The 18,929-nt window shown below is 52.1% G+C and overlaps 2 protein-coding genes across 2 annotated transcripts in view; both read right to left on the reverse strand.

Annotated features, from left to right (window-relative positions):
• Positions 1 to 2,105: 2,105 nt before the first annotated feature.
• Positions 2,106 to 2,917, reverse strand: LOC113965054 (homeobox protein Hox-D1-like). The gene is made up of 2 exons (XM_027677895.1): positions 2,509 to 2,917; positions 2,106 to 2,365 (listed from the first exon to the last, which is right to left on the reverse strand). Exons 1-2 carry the CDS (start codon positions 2,915 to 2,917, stop codon positions 2,106 to 2,108), a joined length of 669 nt encoding a protein of 222 aa, XP_027533696.1.
• A 7,670-nt stretch (positions 2,918 to 10,587) lies between these two features.
• HOXD3 (homeobox D3) overlaps positions 10,588 to 18,929 on the reverse strand; it is a 29,256-nt gene continuing 20,914 nt past the window's right edge. Inside the window, exons 2-4 of the mRNA XM_027678487.1 lie at positions 15,691 to 15,774; positions 11,919 to 12,464; positions 10,588 to 11,446 (exon numbers count right to left, since the gene is read on the reverse strand). Of these exons, the coding sequence (XP_027534288.1) occupies positions 10,695 to 11,446; positions 11,919 to 12,414 (1,248 nt within the window). The 5' untranslated portion in view covers positions 12,415 to 12,464; positions 15,691 to 15,774 and the 3' untranslated portion in view covers positions 10,588 to 10,694. The remainder of the gene's footprint in view (positions 11,447 to 11,918; positions 12,465 to 15,690; positions 15,775 to 18,929) is intronic.

Consider the following 18,929-nt stretch of genomic DNA (forward strand, 5'->3'; position numbering starts at 1 on the left):
TGATTTACTTGAATTTTCATGAATTTTACCAGACTTTATTCTGCTTTAAACACCATCATCTCAAAAAAAAGGCGGCAGAAATTTTTTTTCCTGGTTTTTAATGAATGATCAGCCTGCAGTATAAATGCTTGTTTGGTGTCATTACTTCAATGAAGAACTGCAAACCACATATTTTGGTTGCAACTAGTTTAACACAAGTACTTCAGTCCTGAGAATTTTTCAGGGCTATCCCATGAAGTGAATCAGCCCAAGGGACATGAACTGAAACACTATGGACAGAAAGAAAATGTCCCTGTGTGCATGCAAAACCGTAAGCCTCTAGCGTTACTGCCCCTTCCCGGTACAGTGAGGATATGATGTGTACCCAAACACTTTTGTCTGGGAAGGCCCTTCTCTCGGATGAGGGGGCACCCATCTCCTCGCCTAGGAGGCCTCCTGACCTCACTCAGCTGTGGACCTGCCGCCACAACATCATCACAACTTGTCTGCCCAGCTTTTGGGAGCAGTTTCCCAGGGCTCCCACCAACCTCTGCTGAAGCTGCCATCGGCAGGGGCTCTCCAGTCCCTTGGCAAAAGAGAAGTCTTCGTAAGGAAGCCTGTAAGCGGAAGGGTGCCTGAGGGAAAAGAAAGTATTACACAGAGTAAGTATCCCTCACATTGCAGACTTTCTGACTCGAGACATCCATCTTCATCTTCTGTGTTCCTTTTACCCATCAAGCATCCAACAAAGACAAACAGCTGTTGGTGTCTGGTGCTGGCTTCCAGACAGGGACCCAGTGCATCTCACAGGTGCCCTTGAGGTCCATCTCCCCGCTGCTATAATTTGTTCTTCACCCCAAATTCCAACACCCAGCAGAAGTCCTGAGGAAAGAGAGACTTGTCCAAAATAAAAGACTTGTCCACAAATAAATAAAATCACCCTCACATAAATCCAGATGTCATTACTCTCCACATTGTTGTTACGCATTCTTAGTCACAGATAGGAAAAAAGTCTAAATGTGGCTCCTTTGTCTACTTTGATACTGTTATTTTAGCTCTGTGAAATATGAAGTGAGGATCACTGGTGAATTTTGCACTTGTATGAGGTAATCAGTCATTGCCAATCTTTTTTGAACAAGTATCCAAGTAAAAGACCTAGGAATCCTCTTGGTCTTTTGCTGACACAAGTCTGTGGTCAAACCCAAGCATCTTCCTGCACTTTAACAGGCCTTGAGGTTTTGTATGTGGTAAGATTTGTTGCAAACTGATTTAACAGAGTGCATTTTGTTAATCATAAAATACAATGAAGCCTGAGAAAGCTGGATGAGCTGAGAGTCTGGCTCTAGACACTGTACAAGGCTTTATATTGTCTTGTTCTTGCCTGAGCACATGTGAGAGGTGCTGGGAGTCAGCAGAGCGGCTGCTGACCGGTCCCAGGCGTCCCAGAGCCTCTGCAAGGAAAATCCCAGCACCTCTGTAGTTCGAATGGCATGAGGTGCTCCTTCTAGGACTTTTTAAAAAATTTTCCCTGACAGTTATTAACACAGATTTTTTACTAAATCAGGCACATCAGGGAAAAGGATGGGAGTGAATGAGGAATAAATATAAGCATAAACTCTTTTTTGCAGCAATTTTGCCAAGGGCAGGACAGAAGACAAGGACACTTTTCTTGAAAGAGGATCTTGGACTCATACTGGTAGCTGTGGCCATCCCTGCCCCCTCCCGTGAGAGGAAGTTTCCTGCTCCCCTCTGCTTCTAGGGGTTTTTTCCCTTCTTCTGCACCAACTCTGTCTGAGCCTTTTTAAATGCAAAACGAAGAAGGGGTCAGGAGCATGGGACAGTTCCCTGTGCACCTAGTGGAGTTGGCGGAGCAGCTCGCTGCCTTGCCCGGGGGAGCGAACCTTCCCCTCTATCTCCCAGAGGCGCCAGCCCGCTGCTCCGGCCCGGACCGAGACACCTTTCCCTGAATCCTCGTAAATAAAACTATACATAAAGTTGCAACAGAAAAAAAGCAGCAGAGCTGCACCGCCGCGGTCCCGCACGAAAGGACCATGTGCCGCGCCGGCCGCAGGTTCCAGCCCAGCCCCGACGCCCCCGGGGGCCCCTCCGTGGGGGGCGGCGGCGCCTCAGGCGAGGCCGCCTGGGGCAGCGGCGGGGGCGGCCCGCGCCTCCCGCTCCCGCTTCTTCTGCTTCATGCGGCGGTTCTGGAACCAGACCTTCACCTGGGCGTCCCGGAGGCGCAGCGAGCGGGCCACCTCGAGGCGGCGGGCCCGCGACAGGTACCGGCTGAAGTGAAACTCCTTCTCCAGCTCCGTGAGCTGCCGGGTGCTGAAGCTGGTGCGTGCGGGGCAGGCGGGAGGTTCCCCCCCGCACGGCGCCGCGCCGCCTGAAACGCCGAAAAACACCGCGCTTCAGCGGGGGCACAGGCAGGGGAAGGGAGCGGGGCGGGGGTCGGGGCCGAGGCGGGAGAGGGGCAGAGGGGAGCCGGGATGGGAGCAGCCCCCGCCCGCTCGCCGCCGCCCCACTCACTTCTCCTAGGCGGGCTCCGCTTCGTTCGCATCCACTCGAAGGTGCGGGGTCCCGCCGGGGCCGCCGCGGGGGCCGGGGAGCCGGGCGCAGGGGCGGTCCAGGGGCAAGGCGAGATGCCCCGCAGCCCCCCGCCGAGGCAGGGGCAGTGGCGGGCGGGGTCCTGCGGCGGCGAGCGGCCGCTCTCGGGAAGGATGGACGTGGCGTATCCCGGCGGTCCGGCTCCGCGGGACGGCCGGCAGCCGGGGCCCGGCGCTGCCGCGGGGGCAGCCGCGTACCCCGCCGTCTGCAAGGGGGGCGCAGCGCTGGCCGTGGTGCCCAACCCCAGGAAGGCGTCGTCCCCTCGCTGCGGGCACGGGGCCCCGCGGCACAGCCCCGGCGGAAAGGCGAGGGCAAAGTACCCCAGGTCCATGGCCCGCGGGGCAACGCCACTCCCCGCACCTGCCCGCCGGGGCAATATTGCCCTAATATAGGGCCGGGAGCGGGGCGGCACGTCCCGCCCCGCGGCCAATGGGAGCCCGGCGGGGGGAGCCCGCACCGGGGGTCCCGGGCGCCGCCGGCTCCCCTGCCCACGCCTGGCTGCCCAGGGCCGGCGCGAGGCTCAGGTGGGCAGTCCCTCGAGCACTCCCGGGATCCCCTCGGGACAAGCCGCTTCCTCTGGAGTCGATGGAGTCGCTGCGCACTTGGAACGTTTGCCAGGAGTTTGCAGGTGGGTGAGCCGGCGCTTTTCTGCAACCTGGGCTTCCCTCCACGTGTAGGTCTGCCTCTTGCCCTGCTGCCGGCCAGGCTCCTGGAGGCTCCCACGGGAGCCCACGCGGCCCCGGGGAGCGGCGGCGTGCGCAGGCACACCCAGACTGTCCAGACCCTGAGGCTGAGGCGCTTGGGGGGTTGTTGTTGCACCTCATGGCACTTAATGGTCTCACTCCATCAGATAAGTGCTCTGCAGCCTCCCAAAAGTGAATTCCCGGGCTCACCCCATTAATGGACTTTCATTTTTCCCTTGACAATTCAGCATTGTTTACTGAGTGTTTGCAGCTGGCAGGGAGCGAATCAAGTAGCACTGCCCAGCCAAACGCTCCGACTCTCTCTCTTGGTTTTCATCCCTACAGAGTGGCAAGAAACAGGAACAAAGTGGAGGAGGTGAAACCTGGACTCTAAAAGTGATTGTCTTTCCCTAAATGTCCCCAAGTGACACTTTATCATCCAGTCTGAGCCACATTTATGTTTGATTTGGATAATGATGGGTTTCATCCAACACCTCAACTGATAACCACGTGTCAGTGCAGTTCAGAACAGAAAAGGATGTGCTGGCCAGAGCACGTTTGGCCTTTGGTGACTTGGAACTGGACAGACAACATGAAGAAGGGCTATATCATTTTGCTTCAAATTAGACATGCAACCTTCTAATTCTTAAGAAGTGGATGTGGTCTCAGCTGGGAAATGCAAGAGTTGTACTTTATTTTAAAAAAATATTTTATTTCTAAATAAACGCAAGAAATTTAAATGCCTTCATCCATCATCCAGTGCCTTCCACTCAACAGCTACAAGTTCTCAGCCAAAATGCTATTTGCTGTGGTCAGGAAGAGGCCACAAATTTTGTGAGGACCAAACATGGTGCCATGATGCCAACCACTCAAAGGCAGCCAGAATCCCCAGAGAAGGAAAAATTCCACTGGGTTTTCTGCAGATTTCAGAGGGCTGGGCTGATGACAGGGAAGGGACACCACAGGGAGACATAATCAGACCATTTCCCTGACTCAGCCTCAACTCTTTCCTATAGAGACTTTTGCTTTGCAGCTCAGCCCCAGATGCCCCACCATTACACCTGGTTTATGATTCAGAGCAGGTCTGTTCGATTTTTTTCCTGCAGGAGCCCTGCGAGGACACGTCTCTGGGACAGGCATACACAACCCTGCAAGGATACAGTAGCGTTTCCCTGCATATGGGCTCTGACCAGCAACATGGTCTTCTATCTCCCCAGCTTATTGCCCATCTACTATAAAACAACTGTTACAGTGCAAAGGCTGGCTATACAGATTACTGCTTTAAGGTTGGACTCAACTTTACAGACAGAGCAGTCACTGAAAGCCCAAAACCCTGAAGCTAGGCGTTCTCCTGGCACAGACTTGTTCACTCTTACGGGCTGTGCTGCCCTGGGGCACTAGTAATGAAGTATCACCTAAATTTCCATTTTTAGAGCTATGAAATAGAAAAACAGTTTAAATCAAATACACCTTGTTGGCAAACATACATTCTAAGAGGTTGAATTCTGGATGATGCAAACTTGCTCAGCACACCCATGGCAATCAGAGCAATTTGGAAAATGTCATCTTTGAAAAATCAGAAGCCAGGGAACACCAGGCTTTGTCTTCAGCAGAGAAAGAATGTCCATGCAGGAGAGTATCTCTGCTCTTCAGTCTCCCTTGCTGTAAAAACTCCTGCCCACAGGGAAGGAAAGAGAATTGCCTCCAGAGTAGGGCTGCTGCTTTACTCGAGTCTTCTGTTTGCAGAATGCAACTGGTTTTCTTACACCTAAGACTGTTTTAAATGCTAAAAGAGCTGTCTCTGTTCACACCAACATATGATCTTTCCATTTACCCAGCTGGATTCTGTTACCAGGTTTCTTGTTCATTACCTGTTTGTTTTTGCAGGATTCTTCAAGGGTGACAAAAGCAAAAATCAGCAGCTAAATACAGGCAAAACATCTCTTGTTGATGTCCTGGCTTTTGACAGAGGGCTTTTTCTACACCCCTGAATTTCACAGTGTTCAGACTTAATTAGCTAACTTCCAGTGATACAGAGTAGAACAACTGCAGTTGTTGTTTTACAATTAGTCTAATGGCAGAGAGGAAGGACTCTGTGGAGGTCAGAAAGAGGAAGAAGAAAAGTGGGTTAAAAAGAGTGTGAAGAACATGATGCTATCAAAGGCAATTTGAGAATGGCTGAGAGGTTTAGGGATGTCTGTGTGAGCAGTGGAGTGATGGCACTAGACAGGGAAACTGCTGGGGCAAAAACCTCTGTGAGAAAAATGGTCCAAATGACTCCTCGTGTCACCATGTTTCTGGAAACGTGGGTCACTGCAAAACCTGAGATAGCCACTGTGAAACCAAGACATGATATAGGAAAAAGCCTGGCCAAAAAGCCCTAGGTGGTTGCAGACACTTACCAGCAATGCCGTAGGGAAGCTGCTTGAGCACTATGTGTGTTGAAGGCAATGACAGCCCCGAGCCACAGACACTGCTTTGAGATTGGAACATGTTGCCTTTCCTCTCTGGAGCAAGACTCCACCCTCTGCACTTGTCACAATAACTAACAAACAGAAGATCGAACATATCCCTCTCCAGCCCCCAAACCTGGAAGGTCGGGTTCAAGCATAGCCTTGCCTCTCTGCTACCACAACACTACCAGTGGGGGAAAAGCTGGTTCTCAGTGGTACATGGGGATGTACATCCATGGTGTGAAGACAGCTAGGGCGTGGGTGGGCATCCTGAAGAGAGGTAAGTAAACACTGGGGGTTTAAGCAGTGGCTCTGTTAACACAGACAAACCACCAAAGGCTCCTGATGAAGGGGCTCAGTCCTGCCCTGCCATGTTACTCTATGGCTCTCAGGCCTTGGGGCTGGGTTGTGCTTCTGCTGGATGGGGTTTCGGCTCAGGTCCCAGCTGGCTCAGGCCCAAGCAGAAGTAGGAGGAACCACTGTCAAGTAGAAAGTGCTCTTTGTGTGATTGATGACCTTTAATAGAGCCAGCCCCCTCACTCCCCTGCCAGCCCCACTCCCAGCAAGGACCACAGCTACCCGCTGCTGCTTCTCACAGGGGAACAGAGAGATGTTGCCCATTCAGGGATTAACTTGCCACTCAATCCCTGGAACATGACTGCAGCCAATGGAGCTCTGATCCAGCCCATCATGCACTTTTTAAAAGCAGAGGTTATCATGTGGTGCCCAGCCAACCACCACAGCCTTAACTGCCCCAGCAGCACCAGCCCCTTTGTGCTGCCCGTCTGGCTCCAGCTTTTGTTCCCAGGCAGGTCTGCGGTGGCAGTGCTGGGTGTCTGGGCCTGTCCAGTGTGCAGCACACTGTGCCTTCACCAGGCTGCTGTTTGTGTGTGGCCACTGGGCACACATGGTAGGCTGGCACATAGAAGGAGGGCATTACAACCTGCAGCTCCTTCCCTCCCTCCTCAGCCAACAGTTGTGAGCAAGGCACCTTCCCAGTGGTAGACCAGCAGCCCCAATACCCTTTGCCCTGTTTTTTTCCCTAGTCAAGTAGACCCTTTCATGCCTGGACCAACCAGCAGGCTGTTTCATTGGTCTTCCAATGGGGCTGAAGGGATGCAGAGAACCCAGTGGTGGATCCTGCCTTCAGAATTCTTACCATGCAGCTCCAATGCTCCAGCTGGTCCCCAAGTAATTCAGAGAACTTCTAGTGGGTGATGGTAGGCTCCCTCTTTGTTAGCCAGCCTCCCCCCTGCCTGTCCTTGCCTCCTCAGTGTGCAGCCAGCTGTCTCCTCTTCACCTTTGAACAAGGTTGCTTGCAGCCCCAGGTGACCCAGGTGTGGTCTCATAGTGGCAACCATGTAGGATGCCCTGGAGTCCCTCCCTGGCCTTCCCAGAGACCAGGGCTGGGAGCCTACATTGGTTGACCATGAAGCACTTGCTAATGGAGCAGGAGACATTTGACTTTGTTTTCCCAGCCCCATACAAATGACACCTACAAGACTGTGGCATCCCTGGGAGCCCCTGGCTGTGCCTGTCCACATTCCCTTGCCCTGGTGCTGCTCACCAGGCCAGAGGCAGTGGGACATGGATGAGGCCCCCTCAAAAGAAACAGGGTGCAAAAGGGCAGCTCAGCCCCACACTGGTTTCAGGGAGCTAACACAAAGCCTCATCTCCTTTTTGCAACCAGGAAACTGCTGCAAACCCATTAAACCTATTACAGTGGGTTACTGTAAAGGCCAAACCAACCCACTAATCTGAACAGGAGAACCTGCATGGCCTCACTGAAGCTTAGTGCACTCCTGACATCTCTCAACCAGTGCTGTCAGCAGCTCCTTATCCCAAACACTGCAGCAGCACTGCCAGCATTTAGAGGCCCTGACTCAGTGACCCTTTTATGGGTCTGGAGCAGATGGAGGGAGCAGGGAAGGAGAGGAAGGGGTGCTATGGCTCCTATTTGTAAAGAAAGGCGAGGGTAAGATCAGCCCCAGGCCTGGCCTTGGCTGAGTAGTTGTGTTTTAAATAGGTGACTGGAGTTCATCACATCAGATGCTGTTGCAAAGGAGCTAAGTTCCTATTGAGTGTGAAAGGGGGTTGTTTATAATTTATGGGTTTTAAATGATGGGCCAAGAAAAAGTCTGGCTTGTGCCAAAGTGTATTTCTCTTCTGGATTGCTGATACTTGTACAAACATTGTAAAAATGCCAGTGATCTCGCTAAAGTAACATTACTTCTAATAATTAGGTTATCATCACAGACTTCTATCGCATTACAAACAAGACACCTCTGCCAGAGTCATGGAGAAGAAAGTGAATTTATTTACAAGAAGATTCCCCCTCACGCATGCTCCTCCTCCTCCCCTACTGGAAACCAAGTCTGCAGACCCCGTCTTTCTGTTCAATATTAAAATAATTCAGGGCAATGTGCCTCAGTAACACTGTGTTTGTGGTCAGGGTTCCTCTGAAACCCCCTTCTTCCTCAGATCTGGGGAAGGGCTATCTATAAACAGCCTTTTCTTAGCAGATTTAATGAAGGACTAACAGTGTAAGTCAGGGCAGACACTGAAGAACAGCCTACAGAGCATGAAGCAAAAGGGAAAAGAACACTGGGTTACCCTGCAGAAACAGTGGTGCCTTGATGTTTCGCAGACAGAAGCAGGTGATGCAAAACATATTGTTTTCAAGAACACACAAAAAACCTACGTGGACAATTTCAGTTGTGGGTACATTGATTACAGAAAATTTTGGAGAGACAAACATATATATATATTTATGGAATATTATAGAAGTATAAATCACGAGTGGTTTTTAGCATTACTTTTTGTGTTGTTTCTATGTTTTGGTTACTCCTGGATGGAGCTTCTAAGAAACAATTTGTGTGAAAACTTCCATAGAAAGCAATTTCAGGGCTTAAAATGGTCAAAATATGTCTCCAAAAAAAGGTAGTTTATTCTGTTCTGTTTTGTTTACAGATCTATAACACATATATCCGAATTTGCTTGGTTAAAAGTGAAATTTAACAAAAGATACACTTTTTAATTTAGCACAGCATTGTTAAAATCGCCCAGAGGGGAAAATAAAACCCTAAGTAATATTTTGAATTGTTACTGCTCAGCCGAACATAAATACCAGATGGTGAGAAAGAAAGAAGGGATGGGAAAGAAAAGAAGAATAAATAATGAAAACTTGTCTGTGTTGACCAGGATTGGAGGTGGTAAAATATTTCGAACAACAGGAGTGCCAGGTCCTGTCATTAGAGGATGGAGTAGGAGCTGTAGTGTTTGTCAAACTGGAAAGTGACGCATCAGACACTTTGGTGGGGAATACAGAAGTTTGGATTAATCTTTAACTCGACACTTTCAGAAAGAGAGAAGAATGTTTTTTTCGGAGCGACATGTACTGTCAGGAAGAGACTTTAATAACAGCGTTTACAAAAGAAATCATCTCTGTAAATCCAGCGAGGGGTTCAATACAGCCGTGTAACTAGAGAGGAGGAAACACGAGGGTTCAGAACATCGTTCCCTTTTTTTTTCTCCTATTTTTTTATCTTCTTTTTTTTTTCCTTCCCCTTGTTAACTGTCCTGTTCGTGTCAGAGGGAGGCGGCGGTGCCCCTCTGCCGCAGTCAGGCGGGGCAGGACCGTCCTCGCCGGGCGCCGGGGGAGTGCGGTGGCACCGCCCGGCCTCTGCCCGGACCCTGTCTCGGCGTCTCCCTTCGGCTGTGTGTATCTGATTGTCAATTTTCTTTCAAAGTTTATTTTTATGAAAAAACACAACCAAAACAAAACCAAGAGGAAAAGCTTGGGCTTCCAAAGAATTGTCTAAAAATTGATTTATGGTTAGTATAAAGACAACAGTATAAAAATAACAAAGGAGGCGGCAGCTGCTGCACGGATTGCTATGGAGACCCTAATGAAATTAGCACTATCAGAGGGTTTCTAATTTTTTTTGCGCTCTAAGCCTCTAATTTCTATTTCAGATAGCCAGAGTGTAATTAAAAAAAAAAAAAAAGCCCACCGAAATAATAATACGTGCGATAGATACCCAGCCAATAAATAAATGTTAACCTCACCGAGGTTTTTGTATGCAGGATTTGATCTGAAACAAGATGGCCAATAGCCCCGCTTTGTAGATGGCCTCATCAAAGCGGCTGCGCTTCCAACTAAAGGTGGCTTCACCCGGCCGAGCCAGCTGCCAGCCAAGCCACCGAGGCGCTCGAGTGGGGCCAGCCGGTTAGAAATAAATACTTTAAAAATACTCTCAATATTTTTTAAGTGTAACGGCTCTTTGTGTGATGCCACAGTTTGTTTTACTCTATTAATGATTTACGACTTGCTGTCTTAATTAATCCTTACATAAACTACAAACACCAGCCACTGTTACAACTGTTCAAGACTACTCTCTCAACTAGCTCAGACCGATTATACTAAATAGGTGAAATGTAAGTCACCACGGACCTGAATCGCTCTCCCGAAGTACTGGTGAAGAAACTCTACAAATACCCACATAAATACATTAAGACGAGGATAAATAAACAGTGATACAAAAATGTCTCGCTTAAAATAATAAATACATATCATTTAGTCCAATGTGATCCTTACGTTACGGAGGAATTCATAAATTAACTTCTCTGAAATAAGCTTACACGCGGGCGAGTTCCCACGGCTTACGACTGGTCTAAAACAACTCAGCATGACGCGCTGCTAACACTACGGCATTTCTAAGACTTACCTTCAAGTACATCATTACCAGCTTATCAGTCCCTCGGTTGGCAGTATATTGCACTGTCATGCTTAAAACAGCTCTAAGAGAAAGGCTCCTGCTCACGGACCTACTCGGGGGTGCGGAAGAAAGAAGGGAGCTGCTAGGGGAGACAAATCCACTAATACTGTTGGCACTCGAGAGCACAGTAACACTGTCCCGTCAGAAAAGTGAGGTAATGGAGAGGGGAGCGGGCCCCGCCGGCCGCCGCCCCGCTACAGATGCGTGAGCTTGGGCGCCTCCTGCATCCGTCCCTGAGAGGTGTGGTGAGAGGAGAGGTCCGTGTAGGTAGGGTGGGGGTCGCAAGGTCCGTGGTGGTGGCCGCCGGGGATCTGTGCGGCGCAGCTGTAGTCCACGCTAGCGGAGGAGGGGTGCTGCAGGTGCCCCAGGTTGAACATGGGGCCTGAGGCTGGCATCGAGTCCACGAAGTTGCCCCCCACGTAGACGGGGCTGCCCTGCAGGCTGGGGTTGGCGAAGCCGCCGCCGCCGCTCTGCATGGGGTGGGGGTCGTACTCCGCGCCCGCGTAGCGCTTCTGCTGCGGCAGGCAGCTGCTCAGCGGCGCCGTGTAGGCGGCCAGCCCGTACATGCTCTGCTGGGACTTGGCGAAGGAGGTGGGCGAGGGCGCGTCGTAGCTGAGGCTATTGACGCCGGGGAGCTGGCTGGAGTAGCCGACGTGGTTTGGGCCGCTCAGGGGGGGGCTGCGGTCCGGGGACTGTCCGACGGGGGAGTGCATGATGCCTTTGGCTTTTTGGTCCTTTTTGTACTTCATCCGGCGGTTCTGAAACCAGATCTTGATCTGCCGCTCGGTCAGGTTGAGCAGGTTGGCCATCTCCACACGGCGCGGTCGGCACAGGTAGCGGTTGAAGTGAAACTCCTTCTCCAGCTCCACCAGCTGCGCGCTGGTGTAGGCTGTGCGCACCCTCTTGGAGGCCGGCCCGGGGGGGCTCTTGTCCTCGCAGCTCTCTCCTGCGGGGAAGAGGCACAAAGAGACATTGGTCTCCCCAGAAAACCCTCCCTCCCCTTCCTCCCGGGATCCCTCGGAGCCCCGCCGTCCCCTCTCGCTCTGCCGGCACCCAGGGAGTGGGCACAGGGAACCCGGGGGTGGCCTCCCACCCCTCGCTACCCGGCATACACACCCTCCCGCAGCTAGCTCCCCCCACAGACCCCCGGCGGCTCCCCGTCCAGGCGCTACCGAGAGCCGTCGGGGCTGCGCCTGCCGCCGCTGGGCTGGTGGGGGAGCGAGGCGGAAGCCCCCAGCCTGCCCCACCTACAGTGCCCGGCAGGGCCGGGACCCCCGAGCGGGGGGTGTAGGCGGTAGTAGCTGGAGGAATAGGGGACAAGGTGCGGGACCAGGGGGTTCAGCCAGAGGAGTTCAGCCCGAGGGGCTCAGCCCCACCCCCTGGGCAAACAGTGGGCTGGGGCGAGGGTGTTGGGCTACCTGGGGGGGCGCAGGTGCTTTTCTGCTTGGAGTTCTGCCGGGACTCCTTCATCCAGGGGAATATCTGCTTGCTGATAGTGGCGGTGGCCGAGCCCGAGGAGTTTGGGCCCCCCTTGGCTTTTTTCGGAGGGGGCACACTGGGAGGGGGGTTGGGCGGGGAGGAGGGCGGCAGGGCCGGGGGCTGCTGCTCGCCCATCCCCGGGGGCTGACTGCCCCCGGGGCCGCCCCCGCCCGGCCGCATGCAGCTCCCGCTCAGCTCGCTGCCCTTGTGGGCCGGGGCGCGTCCGGGCGCCGAGCCCTGGACAGAGCAGGCGGAGCCGGGGTACTCGCCGTCCAAGCCGGCCTGGCCATAGGGTTGGTGGGCCGCGCCGTAGGGGTAGGCGTCGGCCTTGCTGTAGGTGTAGCCCCCGAAGAGCCCCGCGTTGTCGTAGTAGGCGGCTTTCTGCATCCTCTGCTCTGCGATCGCCGAGGCCCGCGGCCCCCGCTCAAATAACATTGACCGCCGCCCTGCGCCTCACGTCGTCGGCCCAGGCCACTCGCAGCCACCTGGGGAGGGAAACAGCGGGGACACAAAAGAGGCTTTTAGTGGGGGGAGCCCCTCAGCCCAGCACCCTCAGCCTCAGCCTCCCCACCATGGGAGGACTGGGAGGCATCAAGGAAGGAGCAGGGAACATCAAGAAAAGAGCAAGAGACACCAGATTAAGAGCAGGGGACACAAGGGAAGGAGCAGGGTCACCAGGCAGGAGCCCATGCAAACTGGGGCACCCCAGGCAGAGAGCAGAGTACACTAGGGAAGGACCGAGGCACAGCAGTGAAAGAGTCACCCAAGAGCGATGGTGCAGGGGGGAACGGGGACACATTGGTGGGACTTCTACAGGCCACCTTTTGAGGCATTCTGGGGCATGTTTCATTGCTTTGTTTTGTCTTTGGACCGTTCCCGCTCGACTTTGGCTGGATCGCCCTCCGCGGTTCTAGGCAAGGGCCCTCAGTGAGCAACTGTGCTGGGTGGTGTCCCCAGAGACCCACCGGCCCATTTCGGCCGGGAGCACCCGCGCCCCCCGCGCCGCACGCGTGCGCACGGCCGTGCACGGCTGACATGATGGATGGAGCCCGGGCTGCGACCGGGCAGAGGCAGAAAAATCCCGTCCCCTTTGTAAACCCGCCCTTCTTCTTCTCCTGGATTCCTCCAGAGTTAAAGTATAACCGGCGCCATTCACTCCCTTCACTTTGCACTATAAAGGAAGTCTCAGGTCAGCTCCCCTATTTTAATTCTGTGATTAATTAAATTCCCTCACCCAGCGTTTCTCGTCCTTTTTATTTGTATCCAGCAGAAAGAACCTGAGACATTTGAGATAATTTTTAGAGGATTCTTTTCTTTTTCCAGCCTGCAAATTTATGGCGCTCCCCTCCGCACCCTCCCACATCAGGCTGCTCACATCGAAAACGCAAGGTCCCCGTAGGGCAGATATATTGGGACAGAGCTGTTACCTTCTACCTTGCTGCTCCTAAAACTTCTCTGCGTTTCGTACAACATTGAAACTGTTCCGCATTTTGTTGCGGCTTTTTAATATTCCCTCTTCCTATTTTTCTTGTTGGATAGGGCTTTTCTCCGACATTTTTGGTAATTTTGTAAATTAGCGCAGGCTTCACCTGGCAATGTAAGTGTGTAACTCAACGTATCTTAAGATTTGTTGTATTTCTGCAGGATTTAAGCCTATTAACGTACTAGAGAAGAGTAGTTAGAAATTTTTGAACACTGTCCGATAATTATAATTCTCCAGCCTATACTTAAACAATACTACCACAGCATTCCTCTTTCTCCCCCAGCAATTGGTCCCGCCTAGTATCGCTTATATGTTCTCTAAAATTCACCGGGAAACACATCTCTGTAAGTAAAAATAACCTCAGCGAGCTGCGATCCGCGGCTCCTCTTGCAGGTTTATCCCATGTCACAAACCGCCGGGGTCCTTTTCTTCCCTAAACAAAAGCTTGGGATGATCTTTGAAGCTGATGGAAACGGGAAAAGAACTGTATTTCTCTCCTGGAAAATTTCAGTTTAAAAAGTCTATGGGAATGAACGGTGGCGATACAGATGAGTTTTAATACGCTGTGATAATCTTGACGAGTCTTGAAAGTATTTTTGTCCGAATAACTCTATCACTCGTTTCCCACTTCTATCATCTACATTTTCAAGAGCGGTCTGGACTGAGGACTTTTGTTAGCACAACACTGCCCTAAACGTAGGCTTTTATGTGCCTTGTGAAATATAGTTCCCAAAAGAATACGCAGAATCTTAAGAAAGAATATTGCTGTTAAGCTGTTAAAAGCCTTATTTCTTTTCTGAAATACCAACTGCTTGTGAACTCTGCTTGAACCTAAAAAGGAGGCTATGGGCCATAAATCACATGGACAATGCTCAACTGTTTGGTGGCTCATCTTTAGATCTTAAGAAGAGAGAGAGGGAGAGAAAGAGTGAGACCTTTCCAGGGTTTGATTTTTCTACGAGTGCAAGGCCCGGGGTGATGTTTTTATAGGTAACACCAAAGCGGGGGATCAACACTTGGTGGTTTGGCCAGAAACAGCCTCAAGGGGAAAAAAAAAAAAAAAAAAAGAAAAAAAAAGTAACATCCAAATGGTGAGGCCGAGCTGTGGGAGGTGGGCTCGGAGGCACTGAGGGTAGGAAACCGCAAAGTATCCATGTCTGTGTTTCAGATTTCCCTTCCTTCTCTCCAGAAAGGTTTAACCTCATCTGAACTGTTAGGCGTTGCACATGATAATGAGACTTTTTGTCCTGCCACTGGTTACAGCGCTTTTGGGGGATACCGACCCTCTAACGGCTCTGCCCGGGGAGCAGCCGGGAGCTCACGCGTCCACCCGCGCGTGTGCGCGGAATGCGGCTGGCCCACACTGACACCGGCCCAGCGCTGCCAGGCGCTTTCCTCCCGACACTTTCATATTAAGCAGTTCTCTACTAAAACTTCCACTACACTTAATTCTACTTCGGATCAATATCTAATATGATACCGAATAAATAAGAGGCGGTGAGAGTGGCCAGCGAAGCGGTTATTAAAGCAGCCGGAGCTCTCAGGGTGCATATCAATGCACCTGTCATTGCGGTTTGTAACAAAATTTATGACTGCTAGCGCCGTGGCAGTAAACGCTCCGGCCAGGAATGAAAAGGAAAACACTTCCCAAGCCCCGGCACTTTCAGAAGTGCAAAGCAGCCGGCGCGTAGGAGGGAGCCCGGCAAAAGAATCCCCCGCTCGGCACGTTTCCCGGCCGCCGGCCCGGGACAGCCCTGTATATAAGGAATGGGCTGGAGCCGCCGCCGGACCCGGCCGCGGGCTGGGCACCCACCGCTGGGGCTGCGCTTGAGCCTCAGACGAGGGATGTCTCGTCTTTGAGGGCGCTGAGAGCTCTGGGGAGCGCGAAGGAGCCCCACGAGATACGGAGCGGTGGCCGCCATGGGGCCTCTTAGACCAGCTACGGAGCCCCCCCAGGGAGCCACCCGCTCCCTGCGGCTGGGTCCAGGGCTTGGCTGCTCCCCAGCCGGGCTCGGCTCCCGCGGAGCAGGGGCCGCTTTCTACGGGCTGTTCATTATCTGACGTGGGGGGCGGCGGCGCGCCCCGAGTGCCGCCGGCGAGGGCTCGACCGGGAGCCGCCGGGCGAGGGCCCGGCTCGGCGGGCCGGGGCCGGGCTGTGCTCCCTGCGACGGGCTTGTCGCGATAGGGAAAGCGAGAGATGAATGGAAAAGGAAATTTAGAGAACTCACCACACTTATGTTTTTTCTTGATTTTTGACTTTAACTGTGTGAGTAGGATCTTCAGGTTCCTTTGGATAATCCGTGGGCACGGACCTGCAACAGAAGTGATAACTCTCAGCGGAAACTGCTTTGTTTTGGACTTTCTTCCTTAGGACTTTGTTAATAAATGCACATCTCGTCCTCAGCCCCTCACCGTGTCTCTCCGTCCGCGTCAGACCTTTTACAAGACAAAGGGCAGATGTTTCTCTTCATTTATTAATAGCGCTTTGAGAGAGGCGGGGAGCAAACAAACGAGCAAAATACTCCGGTTGCGGGTCGGACCCGGGCAGTGCGGCCTGCAGCAGCCGCTCCAACGGGCCCCGCACACCGGCCGCGAAGCCGCGCCCGTCTCTCCGAGCGCGCAGCGGGGGCCGAGACGCGGAGAGGCAGCGCACGAGGGTCCGGGAACGCCTTTGCAGGGGAGCTGCGGGCACCTTCGATGGTCACAACCACCGCACCCGCACCCACGGCCCGCGGAGCCCTCGACGGAAACGAAGCTAGCGCGGGTGTCTCTCCATTTCTCCCCCCCAGACCCCAAATAAGACAGAGAGAAAGATAAGCGAAGAAGCCCCAGCACTGAAAATGCACTGCAAATATTTGCGTCTTGAAATTAGTATTTTGCGTTTGGCTGTGCAATGTGTCGATTCAGGACTTTAAGAACTTAAGAGTGCCAGAAAATCCCCCACAAAGAAGCCCAGGTCATTATAAAGACGATATCTAGCCACCATAAGCCTTTGAAATGACCTTTGGCTCGTACAGCAATAACTCACCACTTAATGAACAACCAACGGAAGCGCCTCCGATAGCTCACAACACAACAGACCTTACAACTTTCCACCAAGTCTTCTCTCTCCCTAACCAAACTCAATAGGATGCTACATTCCCCTTCCAAATCACCTTAATTTATGCTGGCAAACAGGAGTTAGGGAAGTGGAGCTTCATGATTACACATGATGCTCTCTCAGGTTCCTGGCCCGGGCCTGTCCCGGTAACGTCTTATATAATATATTCACGTGGGCGTACGTCAACTTTAAGTGCCTTATTTTTTTTCAAGATAATTCATTAGAAATAGCACTTTACAGGGTGTATGAAGGCAGCCTAAGTTGGGTTGCACCTTAGCCCCTGAGCGGAGAGATCATAATATTACAAACCCGAGTCATTGTTAGCCACTGTTGATTAACACGGTAAGTTTTCATTTTGTGCCTAATTAATTATCGACTTCTCATCCCTTTCCGAAGCAGCTTCTCAGCCTCACAAGCGATAGCTTTCTTGCTCTAGACATGCTTTATTTAGCCAGAGCTTGGCCAAATACCAAGATTTTCACGGCCACAGGAAGAGCCCCCAAAGTTTGTACTGCGAAGAGAGGAGTCCGGGCACGCTGGAGTTGTGCTCGGCTCCCAGCTCTCGGAGAAGACATTGCCAGAGCTAAACCCAGGGAAGTCTTTAGAATTATTTAGGTGTGGGACCAGTATAGATATTATTGAAATTTTAGGTGAAGTTGTAACTGAGTGCTTCCATCGAGCCAAATGAAATGCTGCTTGCAGTAATTGGATTCAGCTGACTAACTTGGCAGGCCAGCAGCTTGGAGGCATACAGCTAAGAAAAATGTTCACTGCTTTTAACTTCTGATCGAGCAGAGCAACACGCAATAGAAAATAAAAATAAAAAAAATAAACACCTTAACTTTCTCCCTTTCCCTTCGCCTCCCGCCCTATTTCCCGCGGGGCACTCCGACCCCCGTGGAGGACTCGCCCGGGTGACTCGGGGCGGTCAGGGTCTGCTACAGCCTTACACACGCTCCTGCTCGACAGCACAACTCCGGGCTTTACGCAGGAGCTCTACAACAGACAACCGAGAGTTCACCCGGGCTCCACGCAGGCCACCAGTCAGTGGAAACAAGCGTTCCTGGGAGAGCCGGGCTAGTTGCAACAGCCCAAGAGGGAGCTGAGATGTAAGTGTATGCGGGGAGGCTGTGTGGTCGCTACCAGACCCCTAGTTCGCCCAGAGAGGCACCGGTCCCCCCCAGGCATCTTCCCACAACCTTATTGATCAAACCACACAAACGCAGGACAAGAAACTTCTCAATAGATAAATATCAAGCCGTGCTTCAAACAGCATGTGTAACTCGAAGGCATGAGCATACCGGTAATAGCAGCACTAAAACAACTTGGGGAGGAAAACAACCGCCACTAAGGAAAACGAATGCACCGAGAGGGGAAAAGGTTCGGGAAGACACTTGGCACGAATATTTAAGAGACCCTATATAAGAGCTACATTACCGATGAGCCTATTTTAAATCGCCCTTTACAAATCAACACGGCTACCCCCTGCCCGGCTATCCACAGCAACGCATTAACGTGATGCTCAATCTTACTTTGGCAATGGGAGCATCTAGCAAAGTTGTCTCTCCCTCGTTTCTTTGCTTAGTTGTAATTCCCTTCCTGAAACCACCCAAAATTGGGAAAAGGATAGGGTTAAACGTAATCCCCTAGCCTTTGGAAAGGACTCCACTTTTTATTTAAAGAACATAATACAAAGAAGACACAGCTTAAAACGTTCAAGGAGGTGGAGACCACTCCATATAGTTGCAGCCGCTATGGGCAGAGATTGCAAACAAATTCCAGACCGTCTTGAGTAAAGGCGATAATACAGCCCCTGCGGTTAAACGTCCCATTTTGTCATGCAGTTGCTTACCTGAGTATCAATTTATCATAAACCTGGGTTCCTCACTTTTCAGGATCTGCGCTTGCAGTTCTTAGAATATATCCTTCACCCTTTGTCTGCAGACAATACTCTCCTAAACCTGATCTTGCGGTTTTACAGACATTTCCATACACCAGAATTCCCGATAGAACGAAAACAGGCTCAGGCTCAACTACCAATAAAAGAAAGCGAGTGGAAATCGGAATTTGTTGGGCTTTAAAAAAAAAAAAAATCAACACACAACCCTTTAGCCATCAGCCTTCTGGAACCAACGACAGCAATTGGCCGGCTCCTGGTTTGTTTTGGTTTTAAATCGTGCGGCCATTGATGAATTTTGGGGGCGAGCAGGAGAAATCCCTTTATAATCAGAAATATAGGCACTGCCTTAAAATACAGGCATATTGGCCCACGTGATCGCAGAGCAGCGCGCCGGGGCCGAGGCTGGCGCGCTCCCCGCGCCCCCGCGCAGCGGGGCTGCCGCGCCGGGCCCCGCGGGGCGGGCGGCC

This window comes from Neopelma chrysocephalum, unplaced genomic scaffold (genome assembly GCF_003984885.1).
Source record: "Neopelma chrysocephalum unplaced genomic scaffold, ASM398488v2 Primary Assembly neopelma1_44, whole genome shotgun sequence".
NCBI lineage: Eukaryota > Metazoa > Chordata > Aves > Passeriformes > Pipridae > Neopelma > Neopelma chrysocephalum.

What these genes read in the sequence shown, in the direction of transcription:
- LOC113965054 (XM_027677895.1), bottom strand. Translation starts at nt 2,917, where the DNA reads ATGGACCTGGGGTACTTTGCCCTCGCCTTTCCGCCGGGGCTGTGCCGC. An exon ending in GCGGAGCCCGCCTAGGAGAA is followed by an intron (nt 2,366 to 2,508) that starts GTGAGTGGGGCG and finishes TCGGCGTTTCAG; the next exon opens with GCGGCGCGGCGCCGTGCGGG.